At 38.7% G+C, this 20,215-nt stretch overlaps 1 protein-coding gene across 5 annotated transcripts in view; it reads left to right on the top strand.

Moving 5' to 3' along the window:
- LOC113046784 (NACHT, LRR and PYD domains-containing protein 3-like) overlaps positions 1 to 20,215 on the top strand; it is a 60,197-nt gene that overhangs the window by 26,929 nt on the left and 13,053 nt on the right. For 4 of the 5 annotated variants that reach the window (XM_026207761.1, XM_026207762.1, XM_026207763.1 and 1 more), the window contains 4 exons: positions 2,128 to 4,059; positions 5,254 to 5,424; positions 7,797 to 7,967; positions 10,297 to 10,446. In XM_026207761.1, coding sequence (XP_026063546.1) covers positions 2,128 to 4,059; positions 5,254 to 5,424; positions 7,797 to 7,967; positions 10,297 to 10,446 — 2,424 coding nt within the window. The remainder of the gene's footprint in view (positions 1 to 2,127; positions 4,060 to 5,253; positions 5,425 to 7,796; positions 7,968 to 10,296; positions 10,447 to 20,215) is intronic. The other variant, XM_026207765.1, reaches the window with a different exon arrangement.

Here is a 20,215-nt window from a genome sequence, read left to right as displayed (position 1 = left end):
TAATTTATTGAGCACTGACTTGAACCATCTCTTCATTCATCTGAATTTAGTGCACTGCACTGTATTAAAATAAAAAATATTGTATCCAAAGTTAACCAAAAAAATTAATAAACTGACCAAGTATTAAATATATAAAACAGGTAAAATATATATATATATATATATATATATATATATATATATATATATATATATATATATATATATATATATATATATATATATATATATATGTATGTGTGTGTGTGTGTGTGTGTGTGTGTGTGTGTGTGTGTGTGTGTGTGTGTCAATCATTTACATAAAAGTTTTAGAGCATTTACATGTATCAAGTAGAATTTTTCAAGTTTGTTGGAACATAAATGTAAACTTAAATATACATTTAAATAAATAAAATTTTAGAAATAAAAATCAATTAAACTGAAAAATATATAAAAAAATATATATATAAAAAATAAATAACAGTAGTGCTGCAAAGACACTAGCAACCAGCAACATTTGTGTTTGGTATAAATGACACAGAACATCTAAAGTGCATTCTAATTTCGAACTTACATCGCAGTCTGTTCATTATTAAAATAAAGTCCAGTCAACCAAACATTTAAAGAGTTACACTGGTCAGTTTAAATACACCGTATACCGGTCCTCTCTGCTGTTATGCCAAGGACGTTTTTGCTCATGTGAAGAGGATGATTTTTTTCCGTCTAGTTTACATTAAAATAAATATTATAGTTTAACATTCAGATACATTGCGAATATGGAAACATTTGGATATGTGCAGAACAAGACGTGAGCAATAACCTCCAAATACATCTAGTCAAACCTGCGCTCGCTCGTCCTCGTATGGACTTAGTGCACATGGCATAATATCTTCTTTTTAACATAATAATAAGGACTTCTCATCTCCCAGTCTGCTGTGATGAAGTGAGCAGTGATCGTCACATATCTCTCCGTCCCCCTGGACGTCCACCCGTCTGTCGTGAGCGCAACAGAGGATGCTCGGGATAGCTCATCCACAACTTTTTTCTTCTCCTGTTCATAAAGATCTGGCACCATCTTTTCACTCTAACCTCTTTCCTTCATCATTATATCTGACAGGGAAGCCAAAATGCGCGGGGCGTTCAAGCTCCTCCGCTGGGCATTATCACTGAGTGTGGACTGAACATGCGCAACTTTTTTTTTTTTTTTTCATAAATCAATCCGCGGGTCAAGCGTATGCCGAACTGAAGATATTGATCTGAACGGATCACGGATCAATGATGATCCGTTGCACCACTACTATAGTGTCATTTGAAAACATTGCAGTTGCGTTTCAAAATACAACAACGAGCACCACGAAACAAGAGGCGCATTCAGCGGTCTCCTTGACAGAAAACATTCAGCAAAGTAAAATGATCTCAAAAGTATGGCGCGCTCTCTTCATTTTATCAAACGATCATAATCACATTTATTCATTTTACAGTCCTGCTACTAGCATTTTATTCATACTAAAACCCCTTTAATTCAGGTGAGAGATTTTTTTCCATGTGGTTTTTGCACATAATAATAATACCGCTGCAGACGCATTTTGCAGCATTAAGGTTATTGATCGTTAATTTAAACGACGATCGATCATGGAAATTATCAAATATTGACATCCTTAAATACAAATGAATTGGATGGAAAACTGGTTATTGTCTGCATCAAACCATGCTTCCGAACACATGTGATTCACCATTCTGGGCAGCTCCAGGACGTCTGTCTCTCCGAGCACGCTGCTGTCTGTGAGCGGGGGCGGAGTAACGGAGCCCTCAATCACGCTGCAGTGTTTGTGAGAGCTGACAACTTCTCCACCCCATTTACAGAGTGAAATTCTCTGACTACCTTTATCTCGCAGGTCTGTTGTTGAATCTTCCAAAAGTTTTGGCTCGGGGTGCTTTACATGCAGTGGTAGTGCCTGACTTTAAATCGGCGCTACTAAACACGGATATCGGCCGATGCCGATATATTAAAAAATGACAAATATCGGCCGAGCAATATATCGGTCGACCTCTACTCGTGATATGTGGTTTTAAATAAGTTAAATTAATTTTGGATGCATTTAAATATTTTATACATTTTGAGTGTCTGTTCTTCTAATTTTCTTTCCAGTGCTGGGAGAGCTGACCCGAACAGATATGTGTTCTGTCAGACCTTCACATCCTCCTCCAGTCAGAACCACATCAGTCATCATGACACAGAAGCAGATCTGCAGCTCGATTCTCATCAACCAGAGCATGATGATCTTCAGAGAGTCAAAGACCAGCACAAAACCAGCATGAAGAACAAGTATGAGAGCTTATTTGAGGGAGTCAAACTACAAGAGAATCAAACCCTCCTGAACAGGATTTACACACAGCTGTACATCATAGAGGGAGAGAGTGAAGGAGTGAATGAAGAACATGAAGTGCTACAGATGGAGAAAAGTTACAGGACACTCCAAGACACTCCAATCAACTGCAATGACATCTTTAATCCTTTACCAGAACCAGGAGATGAGGAGAAGAGAAGAGAGAAGAAAGACACAATAAAGACTGTTCTTACTAAAGGCATCGCTGGAATTGGAAAAACCGTCTCTGTGCAGAAGTTCATTCTGGACTGGGCCGAGGGAAAAGCCAATCAGGATGTAGATTTCATGTTTGTGCTTACATTTAGAGAAATGAACTTGATTAAAGATCATCAGTACAGTCTTCACAGACTTCTGCTTGACTTTCATCCTGAACTTCAAGATCTGGACTCAAAGATTTATGATGAATGTAAAGTTGTGTTCATCTTTGATGGTCTGGATGAAAGCAGGATTACACTGATGTTTTCAGACAGTCAGAAAGTTTCTGCTGTGACTGAGATTTCATCAGTGGGTGTGTTGATGTCAAACCTCCTGAGAGGAGATCTGCTTCCCTCTGCTCTCATCTGGATCACCACCAGACCAGCAGCAGCCAATCAGATCCCCTCCAACTACATCAACCGTGTGACAGAGATTCAGGGATTCAATGACCCTCAGAAGGAGGAATATTTCAGGAAGAGAATCAGTGACGAGCATCAAGCCAGCAGAATCATCTCACACATCAGAAGAGCAAGAAGCCTCCACATCATGTGTCACATACCCGTCTTCTGCTGGATCTCATCCACTGTGCTTCAAAACATCCTGAAACAAGATCTCAGTGCAGAAATCCCTCAAACTCTGACTGAAATGTACATCTACTTCCTGCTCATTCAAACAAAGATGAGGAACCAGAAGTATGAAGAGCGACATCCAGAGAAACTCCTGCAGTCCAACAGAGAAGTGATTGTGAAACTTGCTGAACTGGCTTTCAATCAGCTGATGAAGGGCAATGTGATGTTTTATGAGGAGGACCTGAGAGAGAGCGGTATAGACGTCACTGACGCCTCAGTGTATTCTGGGATCTGCACTGAGATCTTTAGAGAGGAATCTGTGATTTATCAGAGGAAGGTTTATAGTTTTGTACATCTGAGCTTTCAGGAGTTTTTCGCAGCACTGTATGTGTTTTTCTGCTATTTACACAAGAACAGTGAGGTTCTGAAGATGTTCCTGACAGGAAAGTCCAGAACTCAGAGTGTTTCTCTGGATGTGTTTCTGAAAGGAGCAATGAATAAAGCCTTAAAGAGTAAAACTGGACACCTGGATCTCTTCCTTCGGTTTCTTCATGGCGTCTCACTGGAGTCCAATCAGAGACTCTTACAGGAAGTACTGATACATACAGAGAACAACCCAGAGAACATCAAGCAAATAACCCAAAACCTCAAACGAGGTCAGAAAAACAATGTCAGTCCTGAACGATGGATAAATCTGTCACACTGCTTGATTGAGATGAAGGATAACTCCGTTGTTGAAGAAATGCAGGCATTTTTAAATTCTGGAAATACAAGTAAAAGTCTTTCTCTTGCACAATGTTCAACTTTGGCAAACATAATCCTGATGTCAGAGGAGGCACTGGATGAGTTTGAGCTTAAAAAATTCACCACTAAATCAAAAGATGGGAGACAGAGACTGTTACCTGCTCTGAGGAACTGCAGAAAAGCTCTGTAAGTGTGAAAATACAAACATGCAGTAGTTATATTTGACAAAAATTGATGGTGGTGAATAGGATCTTCTGGGTTTGTTTACAAGCATACAATGTAAGTTATTGCAGTTAAGTGTTGTTTTTTATTCTTTACCTAATTAATACAATAAATATATTTTATAAATTATTTAAAAAAAATGTTTTTTATAAAATATGTACATTTTGTAAACCTACAGGTAAAACTAATACTTATTGTTAGGCAGCTGTTAATGTGAATAAATAAATGATTTTTTTTTTTTTTTTTATAAACATTTATTACAGATTGGGGAGCACAATATTTTTGGCATATCATTTATGCAGATAAATGTCCAATATAAACATTTTGCTGCTATGTTTTGTCAGGAAGATGAAACAATTAATCAGTTTGCTGACAAAACTGCAGAGATGCTTATTTTTGTTTTATCCACCTGCTTTATGAGGATTAGACTATTGTCAGTTTTTTTTCAGCAATACTCCATGGTTTCCTTTTTACAGTTTAAATTAGGTACATATGATATTGTTTATGAACTGATTTATTTAATATTCTGAAATCTGACAATAAGGTTGTCCAATAGCCAGACAAGTTTCAGTCCTTCCTCTCCAGCAACCTGTCACTCAAGAAAAATTCACATTAATCAGTAAATAACAATGATCCAGAATCAAATCAGTTCTCAAAGGAAAAAACCAAGTCCCACATTTTTCTCATTTAAGAAGCTGTTTAACTCTGGTGCGTCACAATAGTGAAGACAATAACAATTTGTGGTTCATGCAGACTTTGAAGTTAAAATTACAGTGTTTTTGGTCATTCTTTGTATCTTGGCCAAGTCAGCTCATTTGTTCTTTAAGTTTTTTTTTTTCCCCAGCCTTGGCTTATTATTCTCTAAATATATATTTCAGCTGAAATTCTGAATTTCAGTGAACTTCTCAGTAAATATTTACTTTTGTTTAAAAAAAAAAATCTACCCAGTCTCTTCATTTAAAATATTAAAATAAGTAAAGACCCAGATTACGCAACTCCATAGAGAGCCAAAACAAGGGCACATTTGCACTGTCTGATGATATTATCTAAAATTGTATAACCATATAACATGTATTGACACATAAGGTTAGGTAAAATTATACAGTCTTGTGATCTCATGGATACACCTGTTCATCAGCACATCCTCTCTGTTTTCAGATTGACAGGCTGTGATCTCACTGATCAACACTGTGAAATTGTAGCTTCAGTTTTACAATCATCAAACTCTCTGAGAGAGCTGGACCTGAGTAACAATCATCTGCAGAATTCAGGAGTGAAGCTGCTCTGTGCTGGACTGAAGAGTCCAAACTGTCAACTCAACAAACTGAGGTTTGGATTTCACACTGATTCACATTTTAATAAAAAAATAATGTATGATTTATATAAATTTGAGTTTTATATATAGAGCTAGCATACTGGATGCTAACTATTATTCCCATATTGTTAAAGCTGAAATTTCCTGGCTTTTTCACGATAACTGAGGTCTAGGAACTATTTAACTTACATATACATTTCAAAACAGTCAGTCCACAGTAAAATGCACACAGCCTGCTTAAAGTAGCTGTGATTTTTCACGAACTCTTGTGACTTTTGTAAAAAGTTGACGTCAGATCTCCACAGTCACCTAACTTCAGTCAGAACCGCCCACCAACCCACTCTCCTTCTATCAAACACCCAGACAACATCACCTCCATGCTATTGCTGAGCATTGAGCAATAACAGCACTGAAACATGTCAAAAATCGGCCGACCCTTACACTCTCACTCAAGGGATGGATGATCTGACAGGATTTTTACTAGGAGGTGGATCACATCTAACGTGTATAGTAAAGACAAACTCATCGTGTCTATCTAGCACATGTTGAAGATGTATGTACTTTTCAATTTCAGCAGGCAACTATTTTTATAGCTACATTATTGTTCCAGCCGCAATAAATTGCAACAATCGATATCCAATCATAAATGATTATATATAAATTTAAAAATTATAAGTTTGTTGTTTTACACACCTGCACAGACATTTTTTTCATACACGACATCGTGGGATGCAAGAAACATGGCTAGAAATCTGTAGACTCATCCAAAACATAAGACAATACTTTATTGAACCTTTTCAATAAGTGCATGCTGCAAACATGAGTATATTTGATGAACGTTTCTGTCCAGTCTGCTCATTTTATTGCTTTTAACCATAGCTGTCATCAGTTTGTTTGTCTGGCAGTGGCAGCAAATATGCGAACAAATTTCTCATTTGAGGATGTATTACATTGATTCATCGTTACACATGATAAATCGAGGTGATGTATTACATCACCTCCTTAGGTAGCTGCCTCCAGTTTTCCCTTTGTTTTGCTGCCTCCAGCTAGCGCAGTGATGACACTCAGAAAACAACAGGCCAATCAGAAGAGGGGCTCATGAATATTAATTAGACAGGCTAATATCAACCTGTTCATTGCAGACCTCCAAAGAAAGGAGGTGAACCATGTGAAATTAAACGCAACAACTGCATAGTTCTACAGTCCAAACAACACACATTCAATAAGAAGTTTCTTAATCAGCATTCAGTATTTTAGTTTTTAAATTTGGTTTTAAATTAAAAAAAAGGTCTTTACCAGTGACAATAAATAAAAGTATGCTATATAAATACATTATTCCAAAATATTAAAATCAAATAATATTGATGCGAATAAAACAAAGATGCAAAGTGTTTCATTCATCCAATTAAAAATAAAAAAATAGCTTAATGATTCACATCTATATTTTTTTACTTGAGCCAATTAAAAATAAATAACTTATTGTCTCAAGTAAAAATATATACATGTGAATCATTACCCCTAAAAATGTTTTAATTGGATGAATGAAACACTTTTTTTTTCAGTGTGCTACAGCAGGTGATTTTTAAGTCAAATTAAGTTATGTAATTTTAAGGTATAATAAAAATCATCTTAATGCAGAACTGACGTTTACTTCTGGCTTTTCAAACGTGTATGCAAGTTCTACTTTACAAAAAAAAAAAAAAAAAAACTTTTCAGTTTTGTCACAGTTTAGTCCGTTTCGTTTCTCATCTGAAGTTGAACTGAACATCTCTTCACTGTCTACTCGTACAGTATACGCTCGTGCAGCTCTAGTGCGCGCAGGAAAGGGACTCTTATTTGTGCGCCAGTACACCAACTGATCGCTTCCTGTTATCTGTGCCTCAGATATGAAGCTCTGCACTTCCATTACTGATCGGCTGCCCATGTCCTGTGCATAGATTTCGAAATACTTCCACACAAGTATTTGACATAGCGAACGATTCCAATGTAGTCTGTGCACGCGAGCGCACTTCTGGAAAAATCGGCTGAAAAAAAGACCAATTCGATTTATGGCCGGTCAACCAGTGCATCCCTATTCTTAGATATATTCTTTCTTGTGTTTTTGTATGTATTTACTTTAAGGATTGTTCTACATGTAACTACTCTAATTCATGTGTGCAAAAATAGGATGAGAACATGATGATCATGTGGTGATTAATAAATCATCAGTTACTCCACACAAAGTTATCATTTCTATCATGCAATATTGTGATGTAACCTTCACATTCATGTTCTATGCAGACACCTTCTTATCAGAAATATGAGACAATGCATCAAATTCTCTCAAAGATCAATATCTAGCTATGCATTGTGTATGTAATTAATTATTTCTCATTGTCCTCTTTAGATTGACTGACTGCAAACTCACTGATCAGTGCTGTAAACCTGTTGCTTCAGTTTTACAATCATCAAACTCCCTGAGAGAGCTGGACCTGAGTAACAATCATCTGCAGGATTCAGGAGTGGAGCTGCTCTCTGCTGGACTGAAGAGTCCAAACTGTCAACTCAACAAACTGAGGTTTGGCTTTCATACTGAATCCAGTTTTACTACTACTAATAATGATAATAATAATAATAATAATAATAATAATAATAATAATAATAATAATAATTGATTTATACATATATTCTAGTTTTATAAATACAGCTAGCAGATTGTTTCCTGTGTTTTTTTTATTTGTATACTTCAAGTTTTCTTCCACATGAAACTACTAACTCTAATGAGTGCTTTATGGTCAAGAGCTATTGAAAAACATTAATGATGAAAACAAAATTATAATGTGGCCATTCATTTATCCCACATATGAGTTTGTTATCATTACTGTATAAGCTAACAGAGTATCACAGTGAGATGTAAACCTTTTACATTTATATATGCAGACAACTTATTATAAGAAACATGGGACATTATATTCTATTGTATATGTAATGAATTATTTAAACCGTTTAGATTGGCCAGCTGTAATCTCAGTGATGCATTAGTGAGATGCATTTAGGAATCTTTAAGATTACTTAAAACAGAACAGCAACACATTTTATAGACAACCATTTCGTGGAGAGGAGGTAATTCTGACTTTGCTACGACGATATCAGATGCTGAAAATATGGTTTGTTGTAAATTTAATTTAAATTTAGAGTAAAGAAAAATTTAAACAGACAAAAACAATCCAGAAAAATTCAAACGGAAATAAAAGGAATAAGAAAAAAATTAAACAGATTTTTTGGTAACTTCAACATTTACTATTATTACTACTTTTATTATTATTACTACTACTAGTATGATTCAGTATTGTATATATAAATATTAGTGGTGGGCTGTTATCGGCGTTAACGTGCTGTGCTAACATGAGACTCTTGTCTCTCTCTAATCGGGCAAAATATCCACCTTGGAAATGATGGTCGAAAAAACCCAGTTATTTATTAAGTTAAAGTAAACAGTTGAGGAAAAAATGGGATGTGTATTATATTGGGGTGGTGTTGGCGCAGTGGATAAGACGCACGCCATTGGTGTAAGAGACCCAGGTTCAAATCCACTGTGAGACACCAATGTGTCCCTGAGCAAGACACTTAACCCCTAGTTGCTCCAAAGGTGTGTGACCTCTGACATATATAGCAATTGTAAGTCGCTTTGGAAAAGCGTCAGCTAAATGTAAATGTAATATTGGATGCTTTCATCGTCTCTTAAAGCGACCGCGCCTAATTTAGCTACTGGCTGCTGTAATGTTAATCCAAGAAAATGAAAATTAAAATTACTCACTCACTTTGTAGTCTTAACAGTCAAACAAAAAATTATTCAGACACCAGATATAATTTTTGATATATATAGCAAAACTGTAATAATGTGTCTGAATAAATGTAGGTTTGATTGTATTTTTCATTTTTACATTGAAAACTATCCAGTGCTATTTTACATTTAATTATTTGGTTTCTGTACCTTGACACCTACAATCTTGAAAAAAATAAATAAACATTGTGTAAATAGCACAAATAAATAAAAACGAACGAACATACAAATTTATCAATTTCAAACAGGGCCCACTGGTACAACCTTCACCGGGGCCCCGCTGACCCCAGCTACGGCCCTTCTCACGCCTGTTTCACACATACTCCGTCTGCAGTGCGTATTCAGTCCGTGTGCGTTAGGTATGTGGTGCAGCACAGACTCGATGTGCTTTCACACAGGACGCGTTTGCAGTTTGCTACTTGGCACGTAAACGATCGCTGCACTGCTGCAGACGCAACACTCCAGGAATGCAACTGGAATCCGTTAACATGGGTGCGTAAAAAAATATGCAGCGCATACGCACTGCAGACGGAGTATGTGTGAAACAGGCGTAAGGTTGTTTGCACCTTGTGCAATGTGGAATTAGTTTACAGCTTTTTCAAGCACTTTGTGATGCATTTTGGAAACAGGAGATGAGCCCCTTTTCTAATGCACCACCTAGCTTGATAAACCCCTTCTCAAAGACTTACTGTTTGTCAATTTTATTTGGGTAACACATATTCTGAATGCCTTCGGCAGAATTCGAATGAGCCATTTTAATCTAGATTAATCTAGAATAATTTCAAGATCACAGTGAGATTAATCTAGATTAAAATAAATCTATGCCCATCACCAATTTATATATATATATATATATATATATATATATATATATATATATATATATATATATATATATATATATATAAAGCACTATTTTAGTTTTTGTTCAGTATCCATTTTAAAATCTATCGGTTAATTAATCTGTATCGGTTTCGGCAAAATCAACTATCTGCTGACCTCTATATTGTACTAAATTTCTTTGAGAAATGAAGCACACTAACATGAACACATTCTGTTGTAGGTTATCTCAGTGTTTGGTGACAGCAGAAGGATGTGCTGCTCTGGCATCAGCTCTGAGTTTAAACCCATCACACCTGAGAGAGCTGGATCTGAGCTACAATCACCCAGGAGAATCAGGAGTGAAGCTACTCAGCCACCTGGAAAAACTCAAGTAAGTTGAGCCGAAAAACAAACATCCTTTCTGCTGTGTGAGAGAGAATTAGTCATTCTTTTGTGGTTTGTCAAGAGAAACTTTAGTAGCAAAAAAAATTGCATGGGAAGCTTAAAGGGTTAGTTCATCAAAAAAAAAAAAAAAAATCCAAATTATGTCATTAATAACTCACCCTCATGTTGTTCCAAACTTTCCGTTGACTCCGGTGCTTGCATTGAGTGGAGAGACCCAACCAATATGGCAGCGACGCTGTTATTTAGTCAATAACTTAGTTTAATATTTGTCAATTTACTGAGGTGGCATCTTTGTTAGCTTACAAAAATGATGATAATTTGGTGGATAATTTACATTTTCTTGTTAATAACAGGAAGTGTATTCTGATGTAAAATTAACGGTCGTCTGAGTACGCTCTACAACAATCTTATCTGAGCTCAAAACGCAGCTTGAGCTAGTGTCAAGATACTAAAAATAATAAATACATAATTATGAACGTTTTTATGTGTTTATTTTTGTTCTCAGTACTTTATTTTAATAGCATTTAATGATTATGAACATAAAAGCATTACAAAAAACAATGATTATATACCATCGATGAAACCACAAAGCTGACGCGGAGGTATGTATAACTGCAATATAAAGTAATTTTGAGTATTATTGCTATTAGTATTCTTTTCTAAAATTAGGTACATGTAATATAAAAGTACATATGGCAACAGCTCCAAGTCTCATGCGCAGTGTAGGCTATACTGTCCGAATCCGTTCACTTATTTATTTGTTCACTCCTTCCTGATATAGTGAACTCAACTGCCATACACTATATAGGGATGAGTGAATGAGTGAGCGAATTCAGACACAGCAATAGTGTGACATGTGTTAACCAAAAGTGTAAACATAGATGACGTCACAGGTTTTTTTTAATTAAGGAAGATAGCCTTCGTTTGTATGTAGGCCTAGGAAATTTATATCTTTTTTTGCGAAATACTGTTTTTATTGCATTTTCTTAAACACTTACACAACAATGTACATCACATGTCTGTAACATCACATATAATGTACAAAAACAAAAAACAAAACAAAAAAAGACAAGCAAACAAACACTGGGGCTCATATTACTTGAAAAATGCAATAGCACAAACCAACATTGGATAAAGTATGTAATTTGGAAGACAGAGTTAACAGTACACTGCAATCAATAATAGCTACAGATAAGATAAATAAAATAAAATAGGATTAGTGCAAATTAAAATGTATTTTCAAATGAATATAATACTTAATCAAGCATTTTGTTCCTCCTCTATTATATTGTTCATATCCCCTTGCTCAATAAATAATAAAAAGGGACTCCAAAACCTCTTAAATTGGTCTTCTTTACCCTTAAGAATATATGTTATGCATGAAGATATTTCTCTTAACCATTGAGTTGTAGTAGGCCTTTCTATCTTTTCCCAATAAATGGCGATGAGCCGTTTAGCATGTAGAATACACATATCTATCAATACTTGAGTGTCCTTTTTAATTTTCCAGTTATCTGGATGAATACCAATAATGAAAAGCTCAGGATCCGGTGGCAATCTCACTGAGACTTTATGCCATATCATATTATTAATTTCTTTCCAAAACTCTGTGAACTTTGATCACATTCCACATACAATGAATCAACGTGCCTTTTGAAATGTATATATTTATAATACTTACTTAAATATAATTAATATTATTTTATTGCTTTTGTATTAGTTGTATGAAGAGTAAAAAAAAAATTGGTCGGTCTTAACGCAAATTTACAATCGGCAAGTCGGTCGGACTAAAAGCAGAAAAAAATAAAAAATTGAGTCAGTCCTAAATTGACAGGGTCGGTCGGGTTACGGCAAACAAGAATATTTTTAAGGATGGTCTTACAGTTTTCAAGTTCCTCTCTGAGCTCTATGTTTTCTTCCTGTAGCCCTTCTATTCTTCTTTGCATTTTTTGAATTTATTCATTTACAGGGACCTTGAAAAGATACATAAGCAGCTTGTGCAGTGTTCATATTATTAATCATATAAGCAGCTTGTGAGTGTTTTGTCTTGTTTTCTCATCAGACTAGTGTGTGATCATCATTGCTAGGAAAGTTTTAGGGTTTAAATTGTGTGTCTTACCCTGGTTAATACGTGCTGAAAGTGGCGCTTGGTTTTGCATTTGCCTATCGCGGGACTGCCTGGTTTCGATCTGCTAAATAGCGAGGCGTGGCCAAAGCCAGTGAAAGTACTTAATTAGCTGTTTGGAAAGCACTTGTCAGAAGAAACAGTCGAGCAACATAGAAGGACAGCAGCTTGTGAGTGTTTTGTCTTGTTTTCTCATCAGACTAGTGTGTGATCATCATTGCTAGGAAAGTTTTAGGGTTTAAATTGTGTGTCTTACCCTGGTTAATACGTGCTGAAAGTGGCGCTTGGTTTTGCATTTGCCTATCGCGGGACTGCCTGGTTTCGATCTGCTAAATAGCGAGGCGTGGCCAAAGCCAGTGAAAGTACTTAATTAGCTGTTTGGAAAGCACTTGTCAGAAGAAACAGTCGAGCAACATAGAAGGACAGCAGCTTGTGAGTGTTTTGTCTTGTTTTCTCATCAGACTAGTGTGTGATCATCATTGCTAGGAAAGTTTTAGGGTTTAAATTGTGTGTCTTACCCTGGTTAATACGTGCTGAAAGTGGCGCTTGGTTTTGCATTTGCCTATCGCGGGACTGCCTGGTTTCGATCTGCTAAATAGCGAGGCGTGGCCAAAGCCAGTGAAAGTACTTAATTAGCTGTTTGGAAAGCACTTGTCAGAAGAAACAGTCGAGCAACATAGAAGGACAGCAGCTTGTGAGTGTTTTGTCTTGTTTTCTCATCAGACTAGTGTGTGATCATCATTGCTAGGAAAGTTTTAGGGTTTAAATTGTGTGTCTTACCCTGGTTAATACGTGCTGAAAGTGGCGCTTGGTTTTGCATTTGCCTATCGCGGGACTGCCTGGTTTCGATCTGCTAAATAGCGAGGCGTGGCCAAAGCCAGTGAAAGTACTTAATTAGCTGTTTGGAAAGCACTTGTCAGAAGAAACAGTCGAGCAACATAGAAGGACAGCAGCTTGTGAGTGTTTTGTCTTGTTTTCTCATCAGACTAGTGTGTGATCATCATTGCTAGGAAAGTTTTAGGGTTTAAATTGTGTGTCTTACCCTGGTTAATACGTGCTGAAAGTGGCGCTTGGTTTTGCATTTGCCTATCGCGGGACTGCCTGGTTTCGATCTGCTAAATAGCGAGGCGTGGCCAAAGCCAGTGAAAGTACTTAATTAGCTGTTTGGAAAGCACTTGTCAGAAGAAACAGTCGAGCAACATAGAAGGACAGCAGCTTGTGAGTGTTTTGTCTTGTTTTCTCATCAGACTAGTGTGTGATCATCATTGCTAGGAAAGTTTTAGGGTTTAAATTGTGTGTCTTACCCTGGTTAATACGTGCTGAAAGTGGCGCTTGGTTTTGCATTTGCCTATCGCGGGACTGCCTGGTTTCGATCTGCTAAATAGCGAGGCGTGGCCAAAGCCAGTGAAAGTACTTAATTAGCTGTTTGGAAAGCACTTGTCAGAAGAAACAGTCGAGCAACATAGAAGGACAGCAGCTTGTGAGTGTTTTGTCTTGTTTTCTCATCAGACTAGTGTGTGATCATCATTGCTAGGAAAGTTTTAGGGTTTAAATTGTGTGTCTTACCCTGGTTAATACGTGCTGAAAGTGGCGCTTGGTTTTGCATTTGCCTATCGCGGGACTGCCTGGTTTCGATCTGCTAAATAGCGAGGCGTGGCCAAAGCCAGTGAAAGTACTTAATTAGCTGTTTGGAAAGCACTTGTCAGAAGAAACAGTCGAGCAACATAGAAGGACAGCAGCTTGTGAGTGTTTTGTCTTGTTTTCTCATCAGACTAGTGTGTGATCATCATTGCTAGGAAAGTTTTAGGGTTTAAATTGTGTGTCTTACCCTGGTTAATACGTGCTGAAAGTGGCGCTTGGTTTTGCATTTGCCTATCGCGGGACTGCCTGGTTTCGATCTGCTAAATAGCGAGGCGTGGCCAAAGCCAGTGAAAGTACTTAATTAGCTGTTTGGAAAGCACTTGTCAGAAGAAACAGTCGAGCAACATAGAAGGACAGCAGCTTGTGAGTGTTTTGTCTTGTTTTCTCATCAGACTAGTGTGTGATCATCATTGCTAGGAAAGTTTTAGGGTTTAAATTGTGTGTCTTACCCTGGTTAATACGTGCTGAAAGTGGCGCTTGGTTTTGCATTTGCCTATCGCGGGACTGCCTGGTTTCGATCTGCTAAATAGCGAGGCGTGGCCAAAGCCAGTGAAAGTACTTAATTAGCTGTTTGGAAAGCACTTGTCAGAAGAAACAGTCGAGCAACATAGAAGGACAGCAGCTTGTGAGTGTTTTGTCTTGTTTTCTCATCAGACTAGTGTGTGATCATCATTGCTAGGAAAGTTTTAGGGTTTAAATTGTGTGTCTTACCCTGGTTAATACGTGCTGAAAGTGGCGCTTGGTTTTGCATTTGCCTATCGCGGGACTGCCTGGTTTCGATCTGCTAAATAGCGAGGCGTGGCCAAAGCCAGTGAAAGTACTTAATTAGCTGTTTGGAAAGCACTTGTCAGAAGAAAACAGTCGAGCAACATAGAAGGACAGCAGCTTGTGAGTGTTTTGTCTTGTTTTCTCATCAGACTAGTGTGTGATCATCATTGCTAGGAAAGTTTTAGGGTTTAAATTGTGTGTCTTACCCTGGTTAATACGTGCTGAAAGTGGCGCTTGGTTTTGCATTTGCCTATCGCGGGACTGCCTGGTTTCGATCTGCTAAATAGCGAGGCGTGGCCAAAGCCAGTGAAAGTACTTAATTAGCTGTTTGGAAAGCACTTGTCAGAAGAAACAGTCGAGCAACATAGAAGGACAGCAGCTTGTGAGTGTTTTGTCTTGTTTTCTCATCAGACTAGTGTGTGATCATCATTGCTAGGAAAGTTTTAGGGTTTAAATTGTGTGTCTTACCCTGGTTAATACGTGCTGAAAGTGGCGCTTGGTTTTGCATTTGCCTATCGCGGGACTGCCTGGTTTCGATCTGCTAAATAGCGAGGCGTGGCCAAAGCCAGTGAAAGTACTTAATTAGCTGTTTGGAAAGCACTTGTCAGAAGAAACAGTCGAGCAACATAGAAGGACAGCAGCTTGTGAGTGTTTTGTCTTGTTTTCTCATCAGACTAGTGTGTGATCATCATTGCTAGGAAAGTTTTAGGGTTTAAATTGTGTGTCTTACCCTGGTTAATACGTGCTGAAAGTGGCGCTTGGTTTTGCATTTGCCTATCGCGGGACTGCCTGGTTTCGATCTGCTAAATAGCGAGGCGTGGCCAAAGCCAGTGAAAGTACTTAATTAGCTGTTTGGAAAGCACTTGTCAGAAGAAACAGTCGAGCAACATAGAAGGACAGCAGCTTGTGAGTGTTTTGTCTTGTTTTCTCATCAGACTAGTGTGTGATCATCATTGCTAGGAAAGTTTTAGGGTTTAAATTGTGTGTCTTACCCTGGTTAATACGTGCTGAAAGTGGCGCTTGGTTTTGCATTTGCCTATCGCGGGACTGCCTGGTTTCGATCTGCTAAATAGCGAGGCGTGGCCAAAGCCAGTGAAAGTACTTAATTAGCTGTTTGGAAAGCACTTGTCAGAAGAAACAGTCGAGCAACATAGAAGGACAGCAGCTTGTGAGTGTTTTGTCTTGTTTTCTCATCAGACTAGTGTGTGATCATCATTGCTAGGAAAGTTTTAGGGTTTAAATTGTGTGTCTTACCCTGGTTAATACGTGCTGAAAGTGGCGCTTGGTTTTGCATTTGCCTATCGCGGGACTGCCTGGTTTCGATCTGCTAAATAGCGAGGCGTGGCCAAAGCCAGTGAAAGTACTTAATTAGCTGTTTGGAAAGCACTTGTCAGAAGAAACAGTCGAGCAACATAGAAGGACAGCAGCTTGTGAGTGTTTTGTCTTGTTTTCTCATCAGACTAGTGTGTGATCATCATTGCTAGGAAAGTTTTAGGGTTTAAATTGTGTGTCTTACCCTGGTTAATACGTGCTGAAAGTGGCGCTTGGTTTTGCATTTGCCTATCGCGGGACTGCCTGGTTTCGATCTGCTAAATAGCGAGGCGTGGCCAAAGCCAGTGAAAGTACTTAATTAGCTGTTTGGAAAGCACTTGTCAGAAGAAACAGTCGAGCAACATAGAAGGACAGCAGCTTGTGAGTGTTTTGTCTTGTTTTCTCATCAGACTAGTGTGTGATCATCATTGCTAGGAAAGTTTTAGGGTTTAAATTGTGTGTCTTACCCTGGTTAATACGTGCTGAAAGTGGCGCTTGGTTTTGCATTTGCCTATCGCGGGACTGCCTGGTTTCGATCTGCTAAATAGCGAGGCGTGGCCAAAGCCAGTGAAAGTACTTAATTAGCTGTTTGGAAAGCACTTGTCAGAAGAAACAGTCGAGCAACATAGAAGGACAGCAGCTTGTGAGTGTTTTGTCTTGTTTTCTCATCAGACTAGTGTGTGATCATCATTGCTAGGAAAGTTTTAGGGTTTAAATTGTGTGTCTTACCCTGGTTAATACGTGCTGAAAGTGGCGCTTGGTTTTGCATTTGCCTATCGCGGGACTGCCTGGTTTCGATCTGCTAAATAGCGAGGCGTGGCCAAAGCCAGTGAAAGTACTTAATTAGCTGTTTGGAAAGCACTTGTCAGAAGAAACAGTCGAGCAACATAGAAGGACAGCAGCTTGTGAGTGTTTTGTCTTGTTTTCTCATCAGACTAGTGTGTGATCATCATTGCTAGGAAAGTTTTAGGGTTTAAATTGTGTGTCTTACCCTGGTTAATACGTGCTGAAAGTGGCGCTTGGTTTTGCATTTGCCTATCGCGGGACTGCCTGGTTTCGATCTGCTAAATAGCGAGGCGTGGCCAAAGCCAGTGAAAGTACTTAATTAGCTGTTTGGAAAGCACTTGTCAGAAGAAACAGTCGAGCAACATAGAAGGACAGCAGCTTGTGAGTGTTTTGTCTTGTTTTCTCATCAGACTAGTGTGTGATCATCATTGCTAGGAAAGTTTTAGGGTTTAAATTGTGTGTCTTACCCTGGTTAATACGTGCTGAAAGTGGCGCTTGGTTTTGCATTTGCCTATCGCGGGACTGCCTGGTTTCGATCTGCTAAATAGCGAGGCGTGGCCAAAGCCAGTGAAAGTACTTAATTAGCTGTTTGGAAAGCACTTGTCAGAAGAAACAGTCGAGCAACATAGAAGGACAGCAGCTTGTGAGTGTTTTGTCTTGTTTTCTCATCAGACTAGTGTGTGATCATCATTGCTAGGAAAGTTTTAGGGTTTAAATTGTGTGTCTTACCCTGGTTAATACGTGCTGAAAGTGGCGCTTGGTTTTGCATTTGCCTATCGCGGGACTGCCTGGTTTCGATCTGCTAAATAGCGAGGCGTGGCCAAAGCCAGTGAAAGTACTTAATTAGCTGTTTGGAAAGCACTTGTCAGAAGAAACAGTCGAGCAACATAGAAGGACAGCAGCTTGTGAGTGTTTTGTCTTGTTTTCTCATCAGACTAGTGTGTGATCATCATTGCTAGGAAAGTTTTAGGGTTTAAATTGTGTGTCTTACCCTGGTTAATACGTGCTGAAAGTGGCGCTTGGTTTTGCATTTGCCTATCGCGGGACTGCCTGGTTTCGATCTGCTAAATAGCGAGGCGTGGCCAAAGCCAGTGAAAGTACTTAATTAGCTGTTTGGAAAGCACTTGTCAGAAGAAACAGTCGAGCAACATAGAAGGACAGCAGCTTGTGAGTGTTTTGTCTTGTTTTCTCATCAGACTAGTGTGTGATCATCATTGCTAGGAAAGTTTTAGGGTTTAAATTGTGTGTCTTACCCTGGTTAATACGTGCTGAAAGTGGCGCTTGGTTTTGCATTTGCCTATCGCGGGACTGCCTGGTTTCGATCTGCTAAATAGCGAGGCGTGGCCAAAGCCAGTGAAAGTACTTAATTAGCTGTTTGGAAAGCACTTGTCAGAAGAAACAGTCGAGCAACATAGAAGGACAGCAGCTTGTGAGTGTTTTGTCTTGTTTTCTCATCAGACTAGTGTGTGATCATCATTGCTAGGAAAGTTTTAGGGTTTAAATTGTGTGTCTTACCCTGGTTAATACGTGCTGAAAGTGGCGCTTGGTTTTGCATTTGCCTATCGCGGGACTGCCTGGTTTCGATCTGCTAAATAGCGAGGCGTGGCCAAAGCCAGTGAAAGTACTTAATTAGCTGTTTGGAAAGCACTTGTCAGAAGAAACAGTCGAGCAACATAGAAGGACAGCAGCTTGTGAGTGTTTTGTCTTGTTTTCTCATCAGACTAGTGTGTGATCATCATTGCTAGGAAAGTTTTAGGGTTTAAATTGTGTGTCTTACCCTGGTTAATACGTGCTGAAAGTGGCGCTTGGTTTTGCATTTGCCTATCGCGGGACTGCCTGGTTTCGATCTGCTAAATAGCGAGGCGTGGCCAAAGCCAGTGAAAGTACTTAATTAGCTGTTTGGAAAGCACTTGTCAGAAGAAACAGTCGAGCAACATAGAAGGACAGCAGCTTGTGAGTGTTTTGTCTTGTTTTCTCATCAGACTAGTGTGTGATCATCATTGCTAGGAAAGTTTTAGGGTTTAAATTGTGTGTCTTACCCTGGTTAATACGTGCTGAAAGTGGCGCTTGGTTTTGCATTTGCCTATCGCGGGACTGCCTGGTTTCGATCTGCTAAATAGCGAGGCGTGGCCAAAGCCAGTGAAAGTACTTAATTAGCTGTTTGGAAAGCACTTGTCAGAAGAAACAGTCGAGCAACATAGAAGGACAGCAGCTTGTGAGTGTTTTGTCTTGTTTTCTCATCAGACTAGTGTGTGATCATCATTGCTAGGAAAGTTTTAGGGTTTAAATTGTGTGTCTTACCCTGGTTAATACGTGCTGAAAGTGGCGCTTGGTTTTGCATTTGCCTATCGCGGGACTGCCTGGTTTCGATCTGCTAAATAGCGAGGCGTGGCCAAAGCCAGTGAAAGTACTTAATTAGCTGTTTGGAAAGCACTTGTCAGAAGAAACAGTCGAGCAACATAGAAGGACAGCAGCTTGTGAGTGTTTTGTCTTGTTTTCTCATCAGACTAGTGTGTGATCATCATTGCTAGGAAAGTTTTAGGGTTTAAATTGTGTGTCTTACCCTGGTTAATACGTGCTGAAAGTGGCGCTTGGTTTTGCATTTGCCTATCGCGGGACTGCCTGGTTTCGATCTGCTAAATAGCGAGGCGTGGCCAAAGCCAGTGAAAGTACTTAATTAGCTGTTTGGAAAGCACTTGTCAGAAGAAACAGTCGAGCAACATAGAAGGACAGCAGCTTGTGAGTGTTTTGTCTTGTTTTCTCATCAGACTAGTGTGTGATCATCATTGCTAGGAAAGTTTTAGGGTTTAAATTGTGTGTCTTACCCTGGTTAATACGTGCTGAAAGTGGCGCTTGGTTTTGCATTTGCCTATCGCGGGACTGCCTGGTTTCGATCTGCTAAATAGCGAGGCGTGTCCAGCTGACTTCAATCACAGGTAATCAGGCTAATACAAAGCACTAGGTTTCACCGCGGCAGCGGTCGCGGCAACCCTCGTGTGAACCCTCCTCGTGTGAAGACCGACGAGTGTAAAGACAATCGACTCTACCTGCGCGACTCCACCGAGCAAGGACACCGACGGGGCACTTGAGTATTGCTTTTCTCTTTATTTACTTTTTGTATAGC

The sequence above is a fragment of the Carassius auratus genome, chromosome 28 (assembly GCF_003368295.1).
Source record: "Carassius auratus strain Wakin chromosome 28, ASM336829v1, whole genome shotgun sequence".
NCBI lineage: Eukaryota > Metazoa > Chordata > Actinopteri > Cypriniformes > Cyprinidae > Carassius > Carassius auratus.
Note: the sequence above shows the minus strand (reverse complement) of the source record. Positions and strands in the feature narration are given on the sequence as shown.